Raw genomic sequence first — 18,626 nt, forward strand, 5'->3', positions numbered from 1 at the left:
GATTTGGGCCTCAGATGCCACTCAGTGAAATATTGATTTAAATTGGCTTGTTTCCATCATCCATGGTAAGACTCATGCCTAGAATCAAACTTTTCCCCCTTAAATGTAAAAAACTCAAACATATATTAAACTTGGAAATATTAATAAAACGTTTTTTGGAAAGGTCTAAAACAAATGAGGTTTAATTCAATGCAACAAAAATCTGCCACACACACACACACACACACAGAGCTGCGGGTGGGGAATGAAACCCCAGGAGCTAATTTCCATGGAAGCAGGTGAACTACTAAATCCAGGAAAAAGTCTCCTTTCAGGTCAGTTTCCTACCCTGACTAAGTGCTTTCATTTGAAAGTCCATCCTCAGAAGCGAGTGATCAAGACATAAGGAGCCTCCATCATACCTGCAATGCTCGGTTTTGTCCTCATCCACATAAGAGGGGGCTCTCTCTTCCCGGAGGGCCCTTCTAACCACCACAGAAGTCAGGGGAGTTGGGGGCCTGGGTGCTTAGCAGAGAGAGCAAGCCTAGGGCACCATTTCCATAGGACAGGCCCTCATGAAAGGCAGAGCTCTCCCTGTCACCCCACCGCCTGCTGTTGGAGTGGGCATGCTGCAGGGGGTAAGAGAGACATAAAACCAACAACCCACAAAGAACAGCACCCTGGGGGCCTTGCCAAGACTCACAGCGGCCGTGCACTGCCTTCCGCTTCACACACATGGAGTCGGGAACAAAACCCCACGGCAGGAAGCCACAGGGTGAAATCATGGTTTTCTTACTTCAAAGACAAGAAGGAAAACAAACTGATGAGCTCCCCTCACTTCCCACAGCCAAGCCCTGACCAGCACGAACCACGCTGCCAGGGAAATCTTCTGATTCAAAAGATGTACTACCTCCAGCAGCAGTCCCCTCAACCTTCTTGGTCTTTTCATTACCTCTGTATTATTTTTTTATCCGTTAGCCCCAGATTACGATTTTTTATCATTAAAAGACAAATTAGTCAGACAACGCAATGATGCACTTGGTTTCCACGACAACGCTTCAAAAAAAAAGTTCAACCTGCTGCATCACCATGAAGCACTCTGAAAATCATTTCCTAGCAACCCTGTAGGCATCTAGAGACACAGACCTTTCTCCACCTTTTACCCAGACCTCAGAGAACCACACATGACAACACTCAGGTACCAGAAACACTTCAAGTTGGCATATTTCACCAATGTTTGGAGCAAAACAATTCCCAGCTACGTGTGCAGGGAGCCAGGCAGCTATCAGGATGGCTCCAGCACACTGCATCGCCCCCTGAGCTATGGGCTACAAACGCTCCACTGAACTCCTCTCGGACTAACCTGATTTGAAGACAAGTGACCACCTTGGGATAATTCACAAATATCTACACACTAACCTGAAAAAGAGGAATTTACAAATCACCCTTTGCCAATCCAAAAGACAGTGTGGCTCTCTCTTTCAGGCTTCTCACAGAACAATGAGATGTACCAATGTAGTAGGAAAATAAGAAAAAAGTACAAAGTTTAAGACACTTCATAACAAAGTTTACCAGCTAAAAGACAAGAAGCTTTTGCATAAGTAAATGTGAAATACAGTGGAATTTTTTAAAATGAGAAATGGATGCTTTTCTATACTTGCACTATTTCTCAAAGTTCTCCAAAATAACACCTTCTAAAATTAACAAAAACTAGAATGTGCTCACTGTAAAATAGTTGGTTATCGTGCAAACTGGTCTTCAAGGGCAAACCACCACTACCAGCCCCTGTCTGTCCCACTCCGTGCCCGGGAGGCCCAGCCCGCATCCTGCACACCAGCCTCCCTTCCCAGCTGCTTTCACGCTGGGTGCAGCCAACGGGAGGCCCTGGCAGGGCAGTGGAGGGCGAGGGGACAGAGAGGTTGGCTCATTTCTTCCCTGCTCCTCCCGGCTCCAGGGCCCCGGCCTGGCAACAGCTCGCGCCTTCAGGAGGACAGCTCCGGCCAGCAATGCTCTGCCCTCTCCTGGACCCCTGCAGCCCTAGGGCTGGTGAGGACCCCACACAGTCGCGGGTCGGGGCGCCTCACTGTCCCTTGCCTTCTCCAATCTCTGCTCCCACCTCTGTAAGCAGAATCCCCAGTTAATTCTCTTCATCAGAACTGTGGGGGTGGGGGGTGGGAGGTGAATTATTTCCCCGGGGACCCTGATTGCTACAACTTTGACAACTGCAATCAATTCTGAATTAACAAGGAGCAAAACCTTTTGTCACACAGCTCCCTTTTGACATTATTACCATTAGTATTATTACCATTAGTATCATTCCTACCTTCTCTGATTATCATACAAAGGAAAACTGAAAAGGAAGGTGATTTGAAATTCCCTCCTTTTAAGCCTAAATCCACTTCATTCCACTGTAACCAGGGAAGAGCAGCCAAAGGAGAAACAAAATGTTTCCTTAGAAACCTTATGTCCATCCACAAAGCACAGCTATTACATTAAAATAAGAAGCAGGACGAATTGGAAAAGTAGGAAGGGCAGGTGTCCATAGACATTCCCCAAGTCCTTTTGAGCTGGGTCTTCACAGCCTGGCTTGTTTTGTTTGCTGTATTACGAATTTCCATACCATCAGCTGCATCTGCATTCAAACGAGAATGTAGAAAATGCAGTCCAAAACAACTACACATGAATTTTGCATGAGCCACCATTTGGGAATTATCTGTACCACTATTCCCTCTAAATTAGCAAAACAAATATCAAGCACCAACACACACTGTGTGACTCATTGTGCCCAAACCATAAAATTGGCTCCACATTTAATTCCAGTGCTTCCAATGATTTCGTATTCACACTAAGCTTCTGAACCAGATCTAACCCTTAGCTCCTGACTTGTGAAAATGGTGACCTCTCAGCTGTTACTGCGAGATGTGACTCACATGTGCTCAATAGCACCTCCTGTGGCAGCAAAAGAAAGCGCCACTTAAGGATCCTTGCAACCAAGTCTCTTGTCTTTCCTCAAGATCCTACCAATGGCTTCCCCTAGACTGCAGTCAGGGCAGTGATCCAAACGGGAGGCTTTTGTAGAAGGCACAGGCCCAGGCCCACTCGCTTATGATTCTAGAGCTCCAGGACAGGGCTCCACAGGAGATTCCGGCACACACGGGAAAGCCCAGTGTGAGGAGTTGTGCCTGGGCTCTGCCTTCCTCAGCTAAAAGGCTGCAGTGTAAATAAAAATGTTGAGGAATACCAATACAGTTGTTCTGGAGGTCCCCTGAACCTAGCAGGGAACCAAGACCCAAATTCACGTCAGACTTCACCCATGGTATCTGGTTCATTGCCTAAAAACAACCCTGAATTAGCCATCAGGGAAAGGCAAATCAAAACAACAACAAGATCCCACCTCACACCCACTTGAATGGCTATAATCAAAGAGACAGATAATAACAAGTGTTGGTGAGGATGTGGAGAAACAGGGACCCTCATACATGCTCGTGGAAACGTAAAATTGTGCAGGCGCATTGGAATATAGTTTAGTGGTCCCTCAAAACATTAAACTTAGACTTACCACATGACCCAGCAATTCCACTTGTAGTATACACCCAAGAGAAATGAAAGCATACATCCACACAAAAATCTGTACAAGAATACTCATAACAGCATTATTAATAACAGTCAAAAAGTGGAAACAATCCAACTGTCCATCAATGGATAAATGGATAAACAATATGTGGTATATCCATACAACGGAATAATATTTGGCAATAAAGAGGGATAAAATACTGATTCATGCTTCAACGTGGACAAACCATGAAAATATCATGCTATGTGAAAGAAGCCAGACACAAAAAGTCACATACTGTATGAGTCCATTTATATGAAATGTTCAGAATAAGCAAATCTATAGAGACAGAAAGTAGATTAGTGGTTGCCAAGGGGTGGGGAAGTGGGGGATTGGGACTGATTGCTCATAGGTATGGAGTTTCTTTTGGGGGTGATGGAAATATTCTAGAATTAGACAGTGCTGATGGTTGCACAACATAATGAATATACTAAAAGTCAGTGAATTGTACACTTGAAAATGGCGAATTTTATGTTATGTGAAATATACTTCAAGCAAAGAAAAAGTCAGTGATATGACACTTCATACATGGTGTTCCATAGTATCATTTGCACACAAGAGCCAGATTATAACAGCACTAGACAGGACCAGACAGGGGCTCCCCACCTGTGGTCAAAGCTTACTAAAATTCTAACACTAACTTTTCTTTTATTCAACTGTTTGCAAGGAAAACGAATTCTGCATTTGATTCTATCTCCTATCACTGAGGCATATGGCTTAACTAGAAAGCAAATTTACATAGTTACATTGATTAAATTGAGAACACAAACATTGTCAAGAATATCTAAGCTGAGCTCTCCTTTAGCTGATGGCTAAATTCGGGGACCCACATACACACTTGGAGACTTTTCCTTCTACCCTTCCTTTCCCTGTACCCCCCTCGTTCCCTTGATCCCCAGCAAGGATGTTCTGCCAAACCTAAGCCAAAACCTAGACATCATTCCAGATTGTTCCATCTCCCACATCTGCCTCATCCAAACATCAAATAACTTCTCACTTTAAAAACTAAAAATTTATTCCCTCCTCTATTGCCTCACAAAAAGAGAGAGAACCAGACATCAAGTGCCCCCTGATGGAAGTACACACCACCTGTAAAGTAGTCTTGCCAACTTAAATAAACAAATAGGCCTGAATCCAACCAATATCTAACTATCAATCCGCAGGGACGACAGGACCAGAAGAACGTGGCGCCAGAGACCGCAGGAACACAATCAGCAAAACGCAGACTGTGGGAGACTCTGCTGGACAAATGACCCAGTTTCTGCAACAAACAAATAGTAAGGAAGAAAGAGAGAAAGGGGGACCAACAGATTAAAAGATACTTAAGATACGTATCAACCAATTGCAATGGGTGGATCTTAGCCCAAAAATGACTCAAACAACACATTTTTTTAAACAAAGACATTTATGAGATAATTAAGGAAATTTGGACATTGTCTTGGTATTTGATAATATGAAAGAATTATTTTAATGTTTAGGTATGCTAATAGCATTATGGTTGATTTTTAAACAGTCCTTACCTCTTAGAGTTACGTGTTGAAATAATTACAGCTGAAATAATATGATGTTTTAGATTTGCTTTAAAATAATCGCAGAGTGGGGGGAGAGTGGGTGGAACAGCCTTAATTTTATAACTGTCAAAGCTGGGTAGTGTGTACATGAAGTTTCAATATACTATTCCCTCTATTTTTGTACACATTTGGACTTTTCCATGATAAAAAATGTTACACGATGAGCCTTCAAAAATTGGCTTGTATATTGTTGAGAATTATGTTCAAAGCTAATGATGCCACATATATTAATTATATCATCCTCACAACAACTCTATGAGATGGGTATTTTTACTATCCCCCTTAAAGGAAGAAATTGAAAAATAATGAAGTTAAGTCACAGAACTAAGTAAGTGGTATGCATGGGATTATAACCTAGTTCTTTCTGACCTCAGACCCACCCAAGTGTTCAGTGGGAAAAACAGAAACCACTCTACATATACTAAACAGAGAGCGATCAGTGTAGGGAACTGTTGAAAAGGTGTTGGAAGGTATGGAAGAGCAAAGAGAAGATGGAGGTGAGCTGGAGAACCTAAGAAGATGAAAGGGTGCCTGCAGAGATCAGAACTGCTAATGCCGGGGCCTGCACCCACAAGCCCACACTCATCAGTTGGAGGCACTGCACCATCCCTGCTAAAGTGGTGCCACTGCCACTTAGCAGGAGCTACTGCTGTTGTCTCTTCCCTTCTCCCACATCCCAATTTCCTACCAGTACCTCCTACTGCAGAATCTAAAAGAAGACCAGCTGGCAAAGGGATCTGGAAGATGCAGTCTGAAGACTGCTAGCCCTACACAATGCAAAGGAGAATAGAGAAAAGCAGGAATGGAGTTGAGAACCAAGAGACAAATAACCAACATGGCTACTGTGCTATATACTTCTTGTCAAGTTACAATGTCAAATCGTAATCGCTCGATGTATAACTCTTACTTGAAGTTTTTCTTTCTTCCTCCCTCTCCTGTAATAATAGCTACTACGTGGCCATCAAGCACTTGAAATGTGCTAGTCCATATTGAGATGTCTTGTAAGTGTAAAATACATTCCAGATTTCGAAGACTTAGTTACATACACACACATTCATGAGAACCTAGAAGGTTTACAGGCACTGTACATCTGTTCTACTTGCACCCATCCTTTCAATGGTTGCATTATTCCCACCTTACAAGGAGTTACCCAGCTTCTCCAAGGTCACAAAGCTTGCGGAGGGCAGAACTGCAACTCAAGCTCGGGCCAGTGAGTATCTTTCCATCACCCCAGGTTGCCCTTTTCTAGCCACAAAAATTCTAGGAAAGGAGCTGCAGTGGGGCCTTGTGCAATGGCTCCTCTGAAAAGCTCCACGATCTCTGAAGCTTGGTATTAGCAGCGACGCCTGGGCAGGCACCAAGATGTGCCTCTCCCTCCGGGTGGTCAGTGAGCCCTCACCTACAAAGAACATGTTTAGAATAAGGACACAATTTAACTAACTTAGCTGGAAATATTTCTTCAAGAAAAGCACCTCACCAACTTAAATAAGCTCTCTTCCGCCAAAAATGGGCAATTTGAGCTCCCAAAGTATAACAACGAGTTAACATACATCAAATATATGTGCAATCCGTGATAACAGTAAGCAAGCAAACCAAAAGAAAAACAAGTAAAAAAAAAATCCTCGTCACCTTAGGAGAATGCTGGGGACTCAACTCATTATTTTGAAAACTGGAGATAAGAGGAAAGAGTCACACATCCAACCTGCCTTTCCCATATAAACTGTATGCCAGGGAAACAAACTAGTTACCGAGAAGTTGTTTCTCTTCTTAGAGACATTCCAACGAATAAGTGAAGAAGAAATGATAGAATGAGAATATCACCATTTTACACGCCCCACTGATGAATGTGTGTAAGCAATGAGCACTGATACTGGTCAGCACCAAGCTGAGAGACCACCAAACACCCTGCTTCCTGATGTGAGAACATGGTATCACTTAAAACGTATTCTTGCCCCATCCCCCCCAAAACTGAGCATAATCTGATCAAACCTCTAAATCGCACTCCAAGTTTCTAGCAAACATAGAAGGCAAGGAAACACGCTAGCCGCACCCCAAGAATGCAAAAAGCAAAATGCAGACTGGGGGAACATCTACAGGACAAACAACCCAGGGTCCTCAACAAATCAAGAGCAAGTGAAAAAAGTGAGAGGGATGGGGAATCTATAGATTAAGAGAGACTTAAGAGATACATCAATCAATTGCAATGAGCTGACCTTATCTGGATACCAACGAACTATAAAAAAATAATTAAAAGACAGAAAAATGTGATTGATATTAAGTAGTTGCTATAGACTGAATGTTTATGCCCTCCCTTCCAATTCATATGTTGATGACCCCCAATGTGATGGTATTAGGAGGTGGGGCCTTTCGGGAGATGAATAGGTCACAAGGGCGGATCCCTCAGGAATGAGATTGGTGTCCCTATAAAAGATACCCCAGAGAGCTCCCTCACCCCTTCTGACAAGTGAGGACACAGCGAAAAGCCTGCCAGCTCTATGAACCAGGAAGCGGGTCCTCATCAGACACCGAACCTGCTGGCCCCTTGACCTTGGACTTCCCGGTCTCCAGAACTGTGAAAAGTCAATTTCCCTTGTTTGTAAGCCACCCAGTGTACGATATTTTTGTTATAGCAGCTTGAACTGACTAAGATAGTAGGCATTAAATTTGGGGTGTATAATGATTTTGTGATAAAAGAATTAGAGTTAAAAGATACACACTGAAATATTTGTAGATGAAACCGAAAATAAGTGACTCAAAGAAAGGAGACACACCCATTCAGTGAAATAGCATGACGAAAAGGGCACAGCTTAGCAGGGGCAGCTCCAAGTCCCTAGCTGTGTGGCCGTGGGCAAGCCAGGCGAGCTCCCTGCAGCCCAGATCGCTCCCTAGCAATGTGGGTGAATACACCCCCTGAGCCATCACCACCTCAGAGCACCAGGATCACTGAGGCTAACTCCTCCCTGAGGGAACGTCTCAGGTGCTCCCTCAGCTGCTTCTCCACCCTCTAATGAAACCCGCTTCTCTCAAAGGACACTGGTACAAAGAAAACACTCGTTCTAATTCAATTTTATGTTTCTCTCACAGCAGTATTGTTTCAACACTGTAAACATATTCCAGCTCCATAATGGGTTAAACACTTTTTTGGGCTAACCTAGAAACCTAAATGCCACGTATAACATTGTTTCTATAGGAAAATCCTTTCCCAATACCAACTAGATGACTTACAAAGTATTTTTGTCATGTAATCTGCATATAAAAGTGAAGGTTGCCTTTTATGTTAATTCAAAGCATTTCCTGTTTTGTTTTGTTTTTTTCTTGGACTCAAAGTTCCCACCTCTGACACACAGATGAGGTTCCAGCCTTTTACCCCACCTCCCTCTACCTTCTTGAAAATCTCAACAAACAAAAGGGCAGGGAGTCTGTGTCTGCAACACTCCTCCCTACCACTGCCCTCAGGGAGGGGAGAACGCCAGGCCACACTCCCAAGGGACAAAGGCTCTGTGATCAGCGTCTGCCAGTTCCAAGGTCTCAGGGTCCGAGTGGGCCAGAGCACTGCAGAGAAAGGCGCTGGGTTTTGGAAAGCCCACAATGGGTTCCACATGTGACCGAGTAGATGAACAGAGAGGCTGGCCACAGGCAGGAGAGTCTGGGGGGGTCCAATGGATTAGGGGGTCCCGGAATTGGCTTTGCAGATCCACCCTTTTAGATTTGGGAGGAAGAATATGGGAAGCCTCATGCAAACTTATCTGCCTAAGCCCCCTTTCTCACCCAGAGCAGGAGAGTGTGAGTATGAGTGTGTGTGTGAGAGAGAGAGAAGGAGAGAGTGAGTGTGTGTGTGTCCACACATGCACATGGTGGACTTCAGGACATCAACCAGCGTTTGCCCAGCCACTGACAAAGCTCATCTTTTGGTCTATTCTGTCTTTATTTGGCCATCATTGTTTTGGGTATCACTCCCTCCTGAGGGAACTCTGGAGGGGAAATCGTGTAGCAGGGTTGTATTAGATTGTGGGGAAAAGAGAAACTTTTAGTTCCAGCTATGGCTCAGCTCGGAACACTACTGAGGCTTCTGAAGCCATCAACCAGAAGGGTGGCTTTTGCTTTCCTCACGGTCACCCAGTTCCCAGGCCAAGGGCGTCGATCAGTTTCTTAAGTCGAGAATGAAGATGAGTCTCGTATGGCCCAAGACCACTCGTGGGTGAGGTGTGGGCCGCTGGGTCATTACTGGCCTTCCCAAGCGGGTACTTTCCTCTCCACGTGGCCATTGCTCTTGCTTGAGCCCCCTCAGCAGGACCCCTGGAGTGGATACAGCCCTGCCTACTCTGAACTCGGCCTCACCTGCCAGGTGCAGAGCTTTAACGGGATTTGTGGTTCTGACATCAGAAAACAGCACTTTTCTTTTTCTACGTTAGCCAGTGTGATAGGTTGATAAAAAGTCTCTCACGTGTCTTCCCATCAAAATTTCCAAAATTCCGGGTCTTCTCTCAGTTTTGTGACTCACACAGACAACTGGCCCCCTGTAGCTAATCATTACACCTTCCCATCTGAGAGAAAACGGGTCTTAGATTTACAGTATATCATTGTCCCAACAACACGCTACATCTGACGGCACTGGAAATGCAGCAATATAAAAACCAACAGAGCTTACGCAGGATGGCTTGAGGCCCAACGATAGACCAAGGCTTCAGGTTACAGGTTTACACCAAAGAAGAATTCCACATGGAACCAGCTCAAGACAACAGCAAGACCCGACCTTCAAAGGCAGAAGCTTTGTGTAGCCCCAACAGTCAGAGAATCCAAACTCCAGCTTGGGCCTTCAACTGGCAAGATTCTATCTTTTTTTTTTTTTTTTTTGAGGAAGATTAGCCCTGAGCTAACTGCTGCCAATCCTCCTCTTTTTGCTGAGGAAGACTGGCCGTGAACTAACATCCATCCCCATCTTCCTCTACTCTATATGCTGGACACCTACCACAGCATGGCTTTTGCCAAGAGGTGCCATGTCCACATCCAGGATTCAAACCGGCGAACCCCGGGCCGCTGAGAAGTGGAATGTACAAACTTAACCGCTGTGCCACCAGGCCGGCCCCACAAGATTCTATCTTGTAGTCTCCTTTGGAAATCTAATTGACGCAGACTAAACCCATGTCCGCCACAGTGGTTTTCAAAGCTTCAGGATAACGCATCTCTCTCTACATCCAGTTAGTCACCTACATTGGCCAAATCAATCTACTAGAGAGGGGGGTACATTTTCCAACAAAAAACAACTACATGTTTCAAAAATATCTAAATCTAAATAATCAAAATCTCATTTTAATTACCAAAACAGAAATGATAGCAACCACAAGATTATTATCAGCTAATATTGCTACGATACTTACAAAGTGCCAACTATGCGTTCAGTGAAAATAATGACATGTTCTGCCAAAGATTCTCCAATTCTGTATGCATTTTACATTCTCCACTCACCTCAAAACTAATGGAAGGACAACCAGAAGGACCTGCAACTAGAATATAAAACTATGTGCTGGGGGGCTTTGGGGAGAAGAAGAAGAACAGAAAAAAGAAGATTGGTAGCAGATGTTAGCTCAGGTGCCAATCTTTAAAAAAGAAGAAAAACTAATGGAAGTTCAGGCTAACACAAGGGGTAACAGTGGATATGTAAGAGGAAAAACCTCACCCAGAAGGCCCCCAGAGCTGCCACCACCTGGTTATCACCTCTCTAGTCTAAGTAACCCTACAGCTCCAGTACCAGCCTTGGGCCTTCAGGCCTGTGGGGGAGGCAGCAAAGCTCAGTGGATAAGGACTTTGAACTTGCATTCAGACAACCTTGTATTCAAATTTCAGCACTCACTTTGAGCAATTTATCCCACCTCTTGCAGCCTCGTTTTCCTCATTTGTAAAAGAGAAATAATAACTTGTAACTCAGTGTTTTTGTGTAGATTAGGTGACACAATGTATATAGAATGCTCTGCAAATAGCAAGGACTTAAACAATAGCTAATATTGTTCCGTCTATTCTAAATACCTTGTTGCAAAATGTACTAACCATACACAAAAATTCGAGTCACCTTGGAAACGAGAAACAACCACGAAATATTCTTTCTTTCATTGATAGATTGTCCAAAAGTAAACTCATCTCCTGGTTTTTATTATAGCAATCACAAGCTTCTAAACTATTTTTCTGTCAATTGTCCCTGAGGAGACAGAAAGGAGGAGGAGAAAGAAGTTCATGGAAAAGAGTAAAGTGTCAAAACCCTAAATAAAAGCTGGCTTTTATCCGCCAGTGGGAGAATAGAGAAAATGGAGAAGAAGCTAGCAAGAACCGAATTTAACTCTACTGCAGCTTGTTTAAAAAGCAGTTTTCTATTAAAACATAATAACTACCAAGATTTCCGCCGTAAGATAAAGGTAACACCTATTTTTAAAAATGAACTCCTGCACACATATGAATATTTTAAAATATGTTTTAAATATACATATACTTTATTTAAAATATCAGCTTATTTATACAGTAAAATTTGTTTATTAACTTTTTGAGGCAATGGCGAGAAGATGTAGAGAGCAGGAAAGTACAAACTGAGCAAAAAGGTAATTAACTGGCTAAGCTGAGTTCCTGCTTAGCGAACTTCCCACTCAGGGAGAGGGCTTCCTCTCTGCCACCCCAACCCCTGGGCTTTGAGGTCATGGGGAGAGGAGGGCAGAGGAAATGATGGAAACATGCCTGCTATGGACTGAATGTTTGTGTCCCCTCAAATTCCTATGTTGCAGCCCTAACCCTGACAGTATTTGGAGGTGGGACCTTTGGGAGGTAATTAGGTTTAGATTAGATCATGAGGGTAGAGCCCCATGATGGGATTAGTGTCCTTACAAGAGGAGGAAGAGCGACCAGAGCTTGCTTGCTGTCTGCCACGTGAGGACTCAACAAGAAGACAGGTCTCCAAGCCAGGAAGGGAGCTCTCACAAGGCGCAGAATCTGCCAGCACCTTGATCTTAGACTTCCCAGCCTCCAGAACTGTGAGAAACAGAGGTCTGTTGTTTAAGTCACTCTGTTTGCAGTATTCTGTTATAGCAGCCCAAGCGACGAAGACAATGTCTGAGTAGGGCCAAGGTGGAAAGTGAACTGAAGAGGAGGATATGTTTTCAGCAGTAACTTAGAGGTCTCCAAACAAGAAAACTGGACATATTTTAATATCACTAGTCATTAAACAGGAAACATAAACAATAAATTAAATGCCATTTAAAAATGCCATTATTTTGGACAATCATCAAAATTGCCCATCTCAATTGGAGCTTACCAGGGTATCTCTAATTATGCTGAACATCTTTTTAAACTCTTATTACAGAGAGCCTCCTGTGGTATGGTCAGGATAATCTTTATCCTGCTCTGGAAGACCTCAATCAATGGGCTCTCTGGCTCTTTGGTTTGCAGATGTATTTGGCCAAAGGGATGCTCTGGCTGGAGATGGTGAAATAGAGGACAACGGAATGGAGGTATTTACTCCCTTGGCTCCCAACCAGGCCACGTGCCTCCCATCACTGCATTCCTCCTGAAGACTACAGCTTCTGGGGGCTTCCTCATCCTATAGGTGTGGTTTCTCAGGTTCCCATAACCAGTCCCTCCCGTCGCCTCTTCTAGGTCATAACAGCACGCTCTTTTTCTAGTCCTAATGTACTTCAGCATCTTTTGTTGATTTCTCTTCATCCTGCCAATACATCTGAAATAGTCCCCTCACTAGATTACTTTCAACTAAACCCTTGTGCATATGCAACCTGTTTCCTGCCCAGCCTCTACCTGACCAGGTGTGAGGAAGGCCTGGTTAGTTAGTCTTGCCCCAGCCAGGTGCAAGGTTTACACACAGCCCTCTGATTGGTCACCAGTGTCTCCTATGGGCCCTGAGCTCTTCACACTCAGCAGAGAACCCCAAATAAAACAGAAAGTAAATAGCTTCTGTTCCCCAATCAGAGGTCTCAACCTAGTTCAACAGCTGTCACCTTCACTGAGCCCCTGAATTCTAGATTTCACTTGCCCACCTGGCCCCGAAGTACTCACCTGCTCCTCCCCAACTCTGCTGGTTTCCCAGACTCTGGACTCTGTCTTCCTGCCTAGTTCTATGGGGCTCACTCCCTCCTTCCTATTCTGATTTCCAGCCTCAACCCATCACCAACCTGGTGCCACAGGATCTGCCCTGCCCCCACCAGCATGTCCTGTCCTGCTGCAGCCCAAGTCCTGCCTAGCGGCCACCAGGATACCATTCAGCAGAGAAGTGTCACCTCTGAAAAGTTAGCAGCCTGCACTACATTACTTTCTGGTTTGAGGACAAAATCAAAAGGGAGAATTATCTGATGGCTCTTAAAAATTAGTGTAACTACTGAAGAAAGCAGTAAAAATTAGGAAAATTTGCTCACTGACTATAATTAATGTTTTGGAAGAAGGGGGAGGGACTAACTTGTGATGAAATGAACTATGGCAGAAAGTACCTTTGGGTTTTACTAAATCAACTTGCAAGACTCACTTGGGCTTACTAAACTTTACGCTCCATTTCAAAATGAAAAGTAATGGTGAAAAGGACCACCAAGAACTCCGAGGGCTGAAAACTGAATTTGAACCTGTATCATGTCACACAAGCACCTGTTTTCAGCTCCTCCCCTGCCTTGCAATTTCCCATCATGCAGGACATGGCTCCAGTGGGACAGAGGCATGGGAGTGACTGGGATGGCAAAGCAAGACATCAGGACCTACAAACCCAAAGGGTCCCAAGGGGAGGTCGACCCTTGAGAAAGCAGAGTGGGTTATGAGGTCCAGCACTCTCCCACTTACAGACTTTCCAGCCAAGTTTGACTTTGTGAATGGAGTCTGACTCAGTTTGACTTCATGAATGGAGACGGTAGGCAGCCCATATGAGAGCAAACCAAGAGGAAAGCAGGGCTGTGACTAGTACCCCAAACACATGCAGTGTGGCACTATATGTCTGCTAGAGGTAGCCCACCTAATTCATCTGGTCAACAGTCAATTTAATGCATTTAAAAGTGGTGGTTCTCAAAGTGTGGTCCCAAGATCAGCAACACTAGCCTCTCCTGGAAGCTTGTTAGAAATCTAAATTCTCAGGCCTCACCCAAGATCTACTAAATCAGAAACTCTGGGAGTAGGGCCCAGCAATCTGTATTTCTTTTTTTTTAATGAGGAAGATTGGCCCTGAGCTAACACCTGTTGCCAATCTTCCTCTTTTTGCTTGAGGGAGATTGTCCCTGAGCTAACACCTGTGCCAGTCTTCCTCTGTTCTGTTTGTGGGACACCACCACAGCATGGCTTGATGAGCTGTGTGTAGGTCCGTGCCCAGGATCAGAACCCACAAACCCTGGGCCACTGAAGTGGAGTACACGGAACTTAACCACTACACCATTAGGCCAGCCCCAGCAATCTTTATTTTAACAAGGCTTCCAGGTGATTCTGATGTACATTAAAGTTTGAGAATAATGACTTTGAGAACAAACAAAAATGACTTTTTTCAAAACAGTTCTACCCCTCTCCTAAATAAAAAATCTCATTAATTATTTACTAGAAGGTCAGAAAAATATTTATTTTCCCTTTATATTTATTCTACTTGGGATTATCCTCACTGATTCTGGGAAGCCATGGAACGGACAATATACAAGTCTAATCATCAGCTTAGGCACATTCTTTTGCAAGAGACTCACCATCCTCATGAGGCTTTGCTTATCAAACTTTATGGATATTCCCTGAATCCCTAGCATCTACAACAGAGTCTGGCACAAATACTGGTGAAATTAATAAATGAGCACGATGAATGCAGGAGAAAGCGAGAATTGGCGATGCTGTCTGTCAGCACAAAATTATTTGCAAATTAACAATCGCCTGCGCCCGAGCCACAACATAGTAAACCTACACAGAGATGGCTGCAAGTTGACTGTGTCGTCAATCAGGACTCTTCTCTACAACTGGCTGCCTAGTCCCAGACGCCTCCCCAGGCACAACACCTGGTATGAGAAAAGAAGACTTGTAAAAATCCCCGGATCTTCCCAGAGAGAGGTTCAACTATCTCCTCTGAGGATTTCTGAACCAGAATTACAAAACTGGCACAATATCAGGAGTGAGCATTCTGCAGGATTCTCCTGTTAGAGTACTATTTTTAAAAAGGCAACAAGAGGGAGACAAATTGCTAGGAAGCTGCATTTTTACAGCAATTGGGAGACAAATCTAACTTCTTACCAGAAATGGAAACCCATATGATATCACTGTACTGCATATGAATTATTAATGTTTACAATTTTTTTGTAAATTAGGTATTCAGGAAGGTTCCTGTCGATATCATGTTTGACATCATAATGCTTCATCATTCTAAAAGCTTAATGAGATGAATTATTGCTAGAAAAGAGAAAGAGAGATCAAGCACACATTTTTGCACTCTGGGGAATACCAGAGACCAAGTAGATAATGAGGATATGGTTTATAATTGATGTACAAAGAGGAAATTTAAAAAGAAAACTATTACAACCTACCACTGTAAACAGGACCAAATGGCAAAGACTTTATTTTTCCACCTGATCATTTTGGAAAAGAGGAGGGGAGGGGGCCATGACTATTAATTATCTCAAACTCTTAAGGAGGAAGAATTCTTATTCTAAAAAGAAATGAAAGTAAAGTTTTTTACAAAATTACCTCATCCACAAGAGTATGGAACATGTGAAGATTGAAAAAGACAATATTAACACTGAGTCACAAGTCCTAAAAGGATACAATTAAATATATTAAAGCAATTCTGAGATAATAATTCTGTATGGTTTGTATAAATCAAAATTCGGGTCTCAAATTTAATTTCAAATCTATGGTTTCTGAGATCTACATATGCAAATTAGCGCTGGGTCACTAAACCAGCAGATTCATTCCCAACATTCCTAGTAGCGGGTTGGAATGAATTAAGCTCTTATTTGAAAATCCTGTTGATAAAGCAAAGTGAGTTCAACTCCTATCCAGGTCAAACCTTTTAACACTTCAGCCAAGCAGCAATGATATTTATACAAATTTATAGTAACTGCTAATAACTGAGACTCATTTTCCCTTCAGTTTTTACTCCATTTGGTCTCTAAGTAGCCTCTTGAGGCAAGTATTAAAACAGAGAATGAATTCATTCATTATTCTGTCTTTCATTGAACAAACATGGAGTAGCTAGAGTTGCCAGGTGCTAAATTGGGATTCTTGCTACTCTGAAAGGCAGAAATACAAAATTTTTCTCAAGTAACCAAAAAAAGCATTACAGAGTTCATAAGATGTCACCATGCTGAACTCCTGCTTCATGTCTTCAAATTTCCTTTTCAACAAGAGGCAAAAGGATAGTCTTTATCGGTAACATCCCAATTTAGTTATTTCACCAGCTATAACATCTTATTTCCCTGAAATTTCTCCTAATGCTAACTTTATGTGAGCGAGTGTGTTTTAAAAAAAACTTGACACAAGAAAAATATAGCGTTCAGCACATGCCTTTATAACAAAAGTGCGGTTGGTAGGCTGGACGGTCACAAATCCAGGTCTCTAATCTTTGGATATTCTGTCATCTCATGGTTAACATTCAAAAGCTAGGAGAGAAAGCTTATACCTGGCACAAAGGAGGTACTCAATAACTGGTATTTTTTATTATAATGATGACTATATTATATTATACGATATGATTATTTCCAGAGAAGCCCTACCACTATAAACAAGCATCAGTTAAGCGTCATGTTACGAAATCAGATGGTGCTAAAATAAGTTCACTGAAAGATGCTTTGGGTCTCCCAGACTGAAGCCAGTGCATGCCATCCATCCTTCTCTTTGCCCCTCCCCTGGGAACTGACTCTACCCAATGAAGACTGAGCCTCTTCACACTAGGCCAGTTGTTGGGCAACTTTTCACATATTAAATAGACAATCATGTCTCTGCCAAATAATCAATGGAACAGTTCCTGGTAATCCACTGAGCAAGTCAAACCTCTGACTCTACCTAACATTAAGGGTCACAGAGATGTACTTTTTCCTCTGCACACTGGGCTGTGCCACTGTCGTTCTGTTTGCCACAAGGATAAAAGGCCCAGGGGCCAGATTTACACAATGAAAACCCTCTTGAATTTAAGAGTGTTTTGAGAAGGTATAGGAGGGCACGATTAAGAAATAACTAGTGACTGCTTTAATCGTTTAAATAATTTTTTCCACTTCCTCAAAATTGCAGTCTCCTGAAGGATGAGATATATGTGCCAAATCTTCATCTTCTGACAGCTGCAGTGCACTGGAAACCACTTCCCCTCACTGTGGCTCAGCTGACCCCCCAAATTCACGGCCAGGTCTCTCAGTTATGTCCAGGATGTAGCCAACCCAAACAAGTGACAAACAACAGGTTCCACTCTGGTCCCCTTCCTCCATTCCCTTCCTCCATCTCTCCACAAAACACAAACACCCTCATTCATTCACAGGTCCCCACGCTCGATCCTGTGACTAAGACTGCACGCAGCCTGGCTGGTTTTCCCAGGTAAAAATCTGAATAGGACTATCCTCGCACCGGCTCTGCACCAGTCACCTACAAGGCACGCAAATCCAGGCCAGGGCTCGGATTTCATTCAGTCGGACTCGCCAGCCACCGAATGCTCCCAACGATACCCACCCCTCCTCCTGCCTCAACCGAGCCTCAGCCTTCCCACCACCCTGCGAAGCAGCCGGCCCACCTGCTTCCCACTTCGCTCGCTTTTCCACCCGTCCCCCCAGAACCAGCTCCCAGGACCCCTCCAGGGGTGTTTTCTGCTCACATTTCCTGGGCCCTCATCACCCCCACAAACGAAAAGTAAACTCCTCCTTAGTGACAGCCTCCCCAGACCAACCGCGTCATGACCACTCCACTCCGCCGGAGCCCCCCGCCCGCGCAAGCCCCGCCCGGACGGGGCGCCCCCCACCACCCCCCGCGCGGGCGGGCGCCTGGCGTTTACCTGGACGCTGGTGTAGCTGGTCTGGGTCTCGGCCTCCGCGCTGCTGCAGCAGTGGCGCCTCCGGCCCCTGCAGGTGGTCGCGGCGGGGGCCGCCGAGCCCGCGCTGCTGCCGCTGCCCAGCTCCGCGCGGGCCCTGCGGACGCGGGCGGCGCCGGGGGGTCCGCGCGCGCGGCTCGGGGGGATGGCGTCGGCGGCGTCGGTCTGGACGAAGAGGCCGTGCAGGGGGGCCGCGGGGCCCTGCGACACGCTGGTGGTCTGGCGGGGCGAGTTGGACTCGTCCGAGTCCCGGCAGTAGATCACGCCGCTCTGCGAGACGTGGATGCTGGGGGCGCAGCCCATCCCTCGGCCGGGCTTCCCCGCGCGCCCGCCCGCGCCGCCGGCCGCCCGGACCCCGCGGCCCCGCTGCCACCTGCAGTGAGGGGGCGGGCGCCTCGGCGGCGGTGGCGGTGGCGCCGGGACCGCGCGCCCCCCGGCCTGTCTGGCCGCCGCTCCGTCG

General features: G+C 44.8%; 1 protein-coding gene across 5 annotated transcripts in view; it reads right to left on the bottom strand.

Moving 5' to 3' along the window:
• PDE8B (phosphodiesterase 8B) overlaps positions 1-18,626 on the bottom strand; it is a 214,354-nt gene that overhangs the window by 169,240 nt on the left and 26,488 nt on the right. For 2 of the 5 annotated variants that reach the window (XM_046666111.1, XM_046666110.1), the window contains exon 1: positions 18,131-18,620. The exons of the other annotated variants lie outside the window; for them this stretch is intronic. In XM_046666111.1, coding sequence (XP_046522067.1) covers positions 18,131-18,469 — 339 coding nt within the window. In that variant the 5' untranslated portion in view covers positions 18,470-18,620. Of the gene's footprint in view, positions 1-18,130; positions 18,621-18,626 lie in introns of those variants that run through there. 5 annotated transcript variants of the gene reach the window in all.

Source organism: Equus quagga, chromosome 7 (assembly GCF_021613505.1).
Source record: "Equus quagga isolate Etosha38 chromosome 7, UCLA_HA_Equagga_1.0, whole genome shotgun sequence".
Taxonomy (NCBI): domain Eukaryota; kingdom Metazoa; phylum Chordata; class Mammalia; order Perissodactyla; family Equidae; genus Equus; species Equus quagga.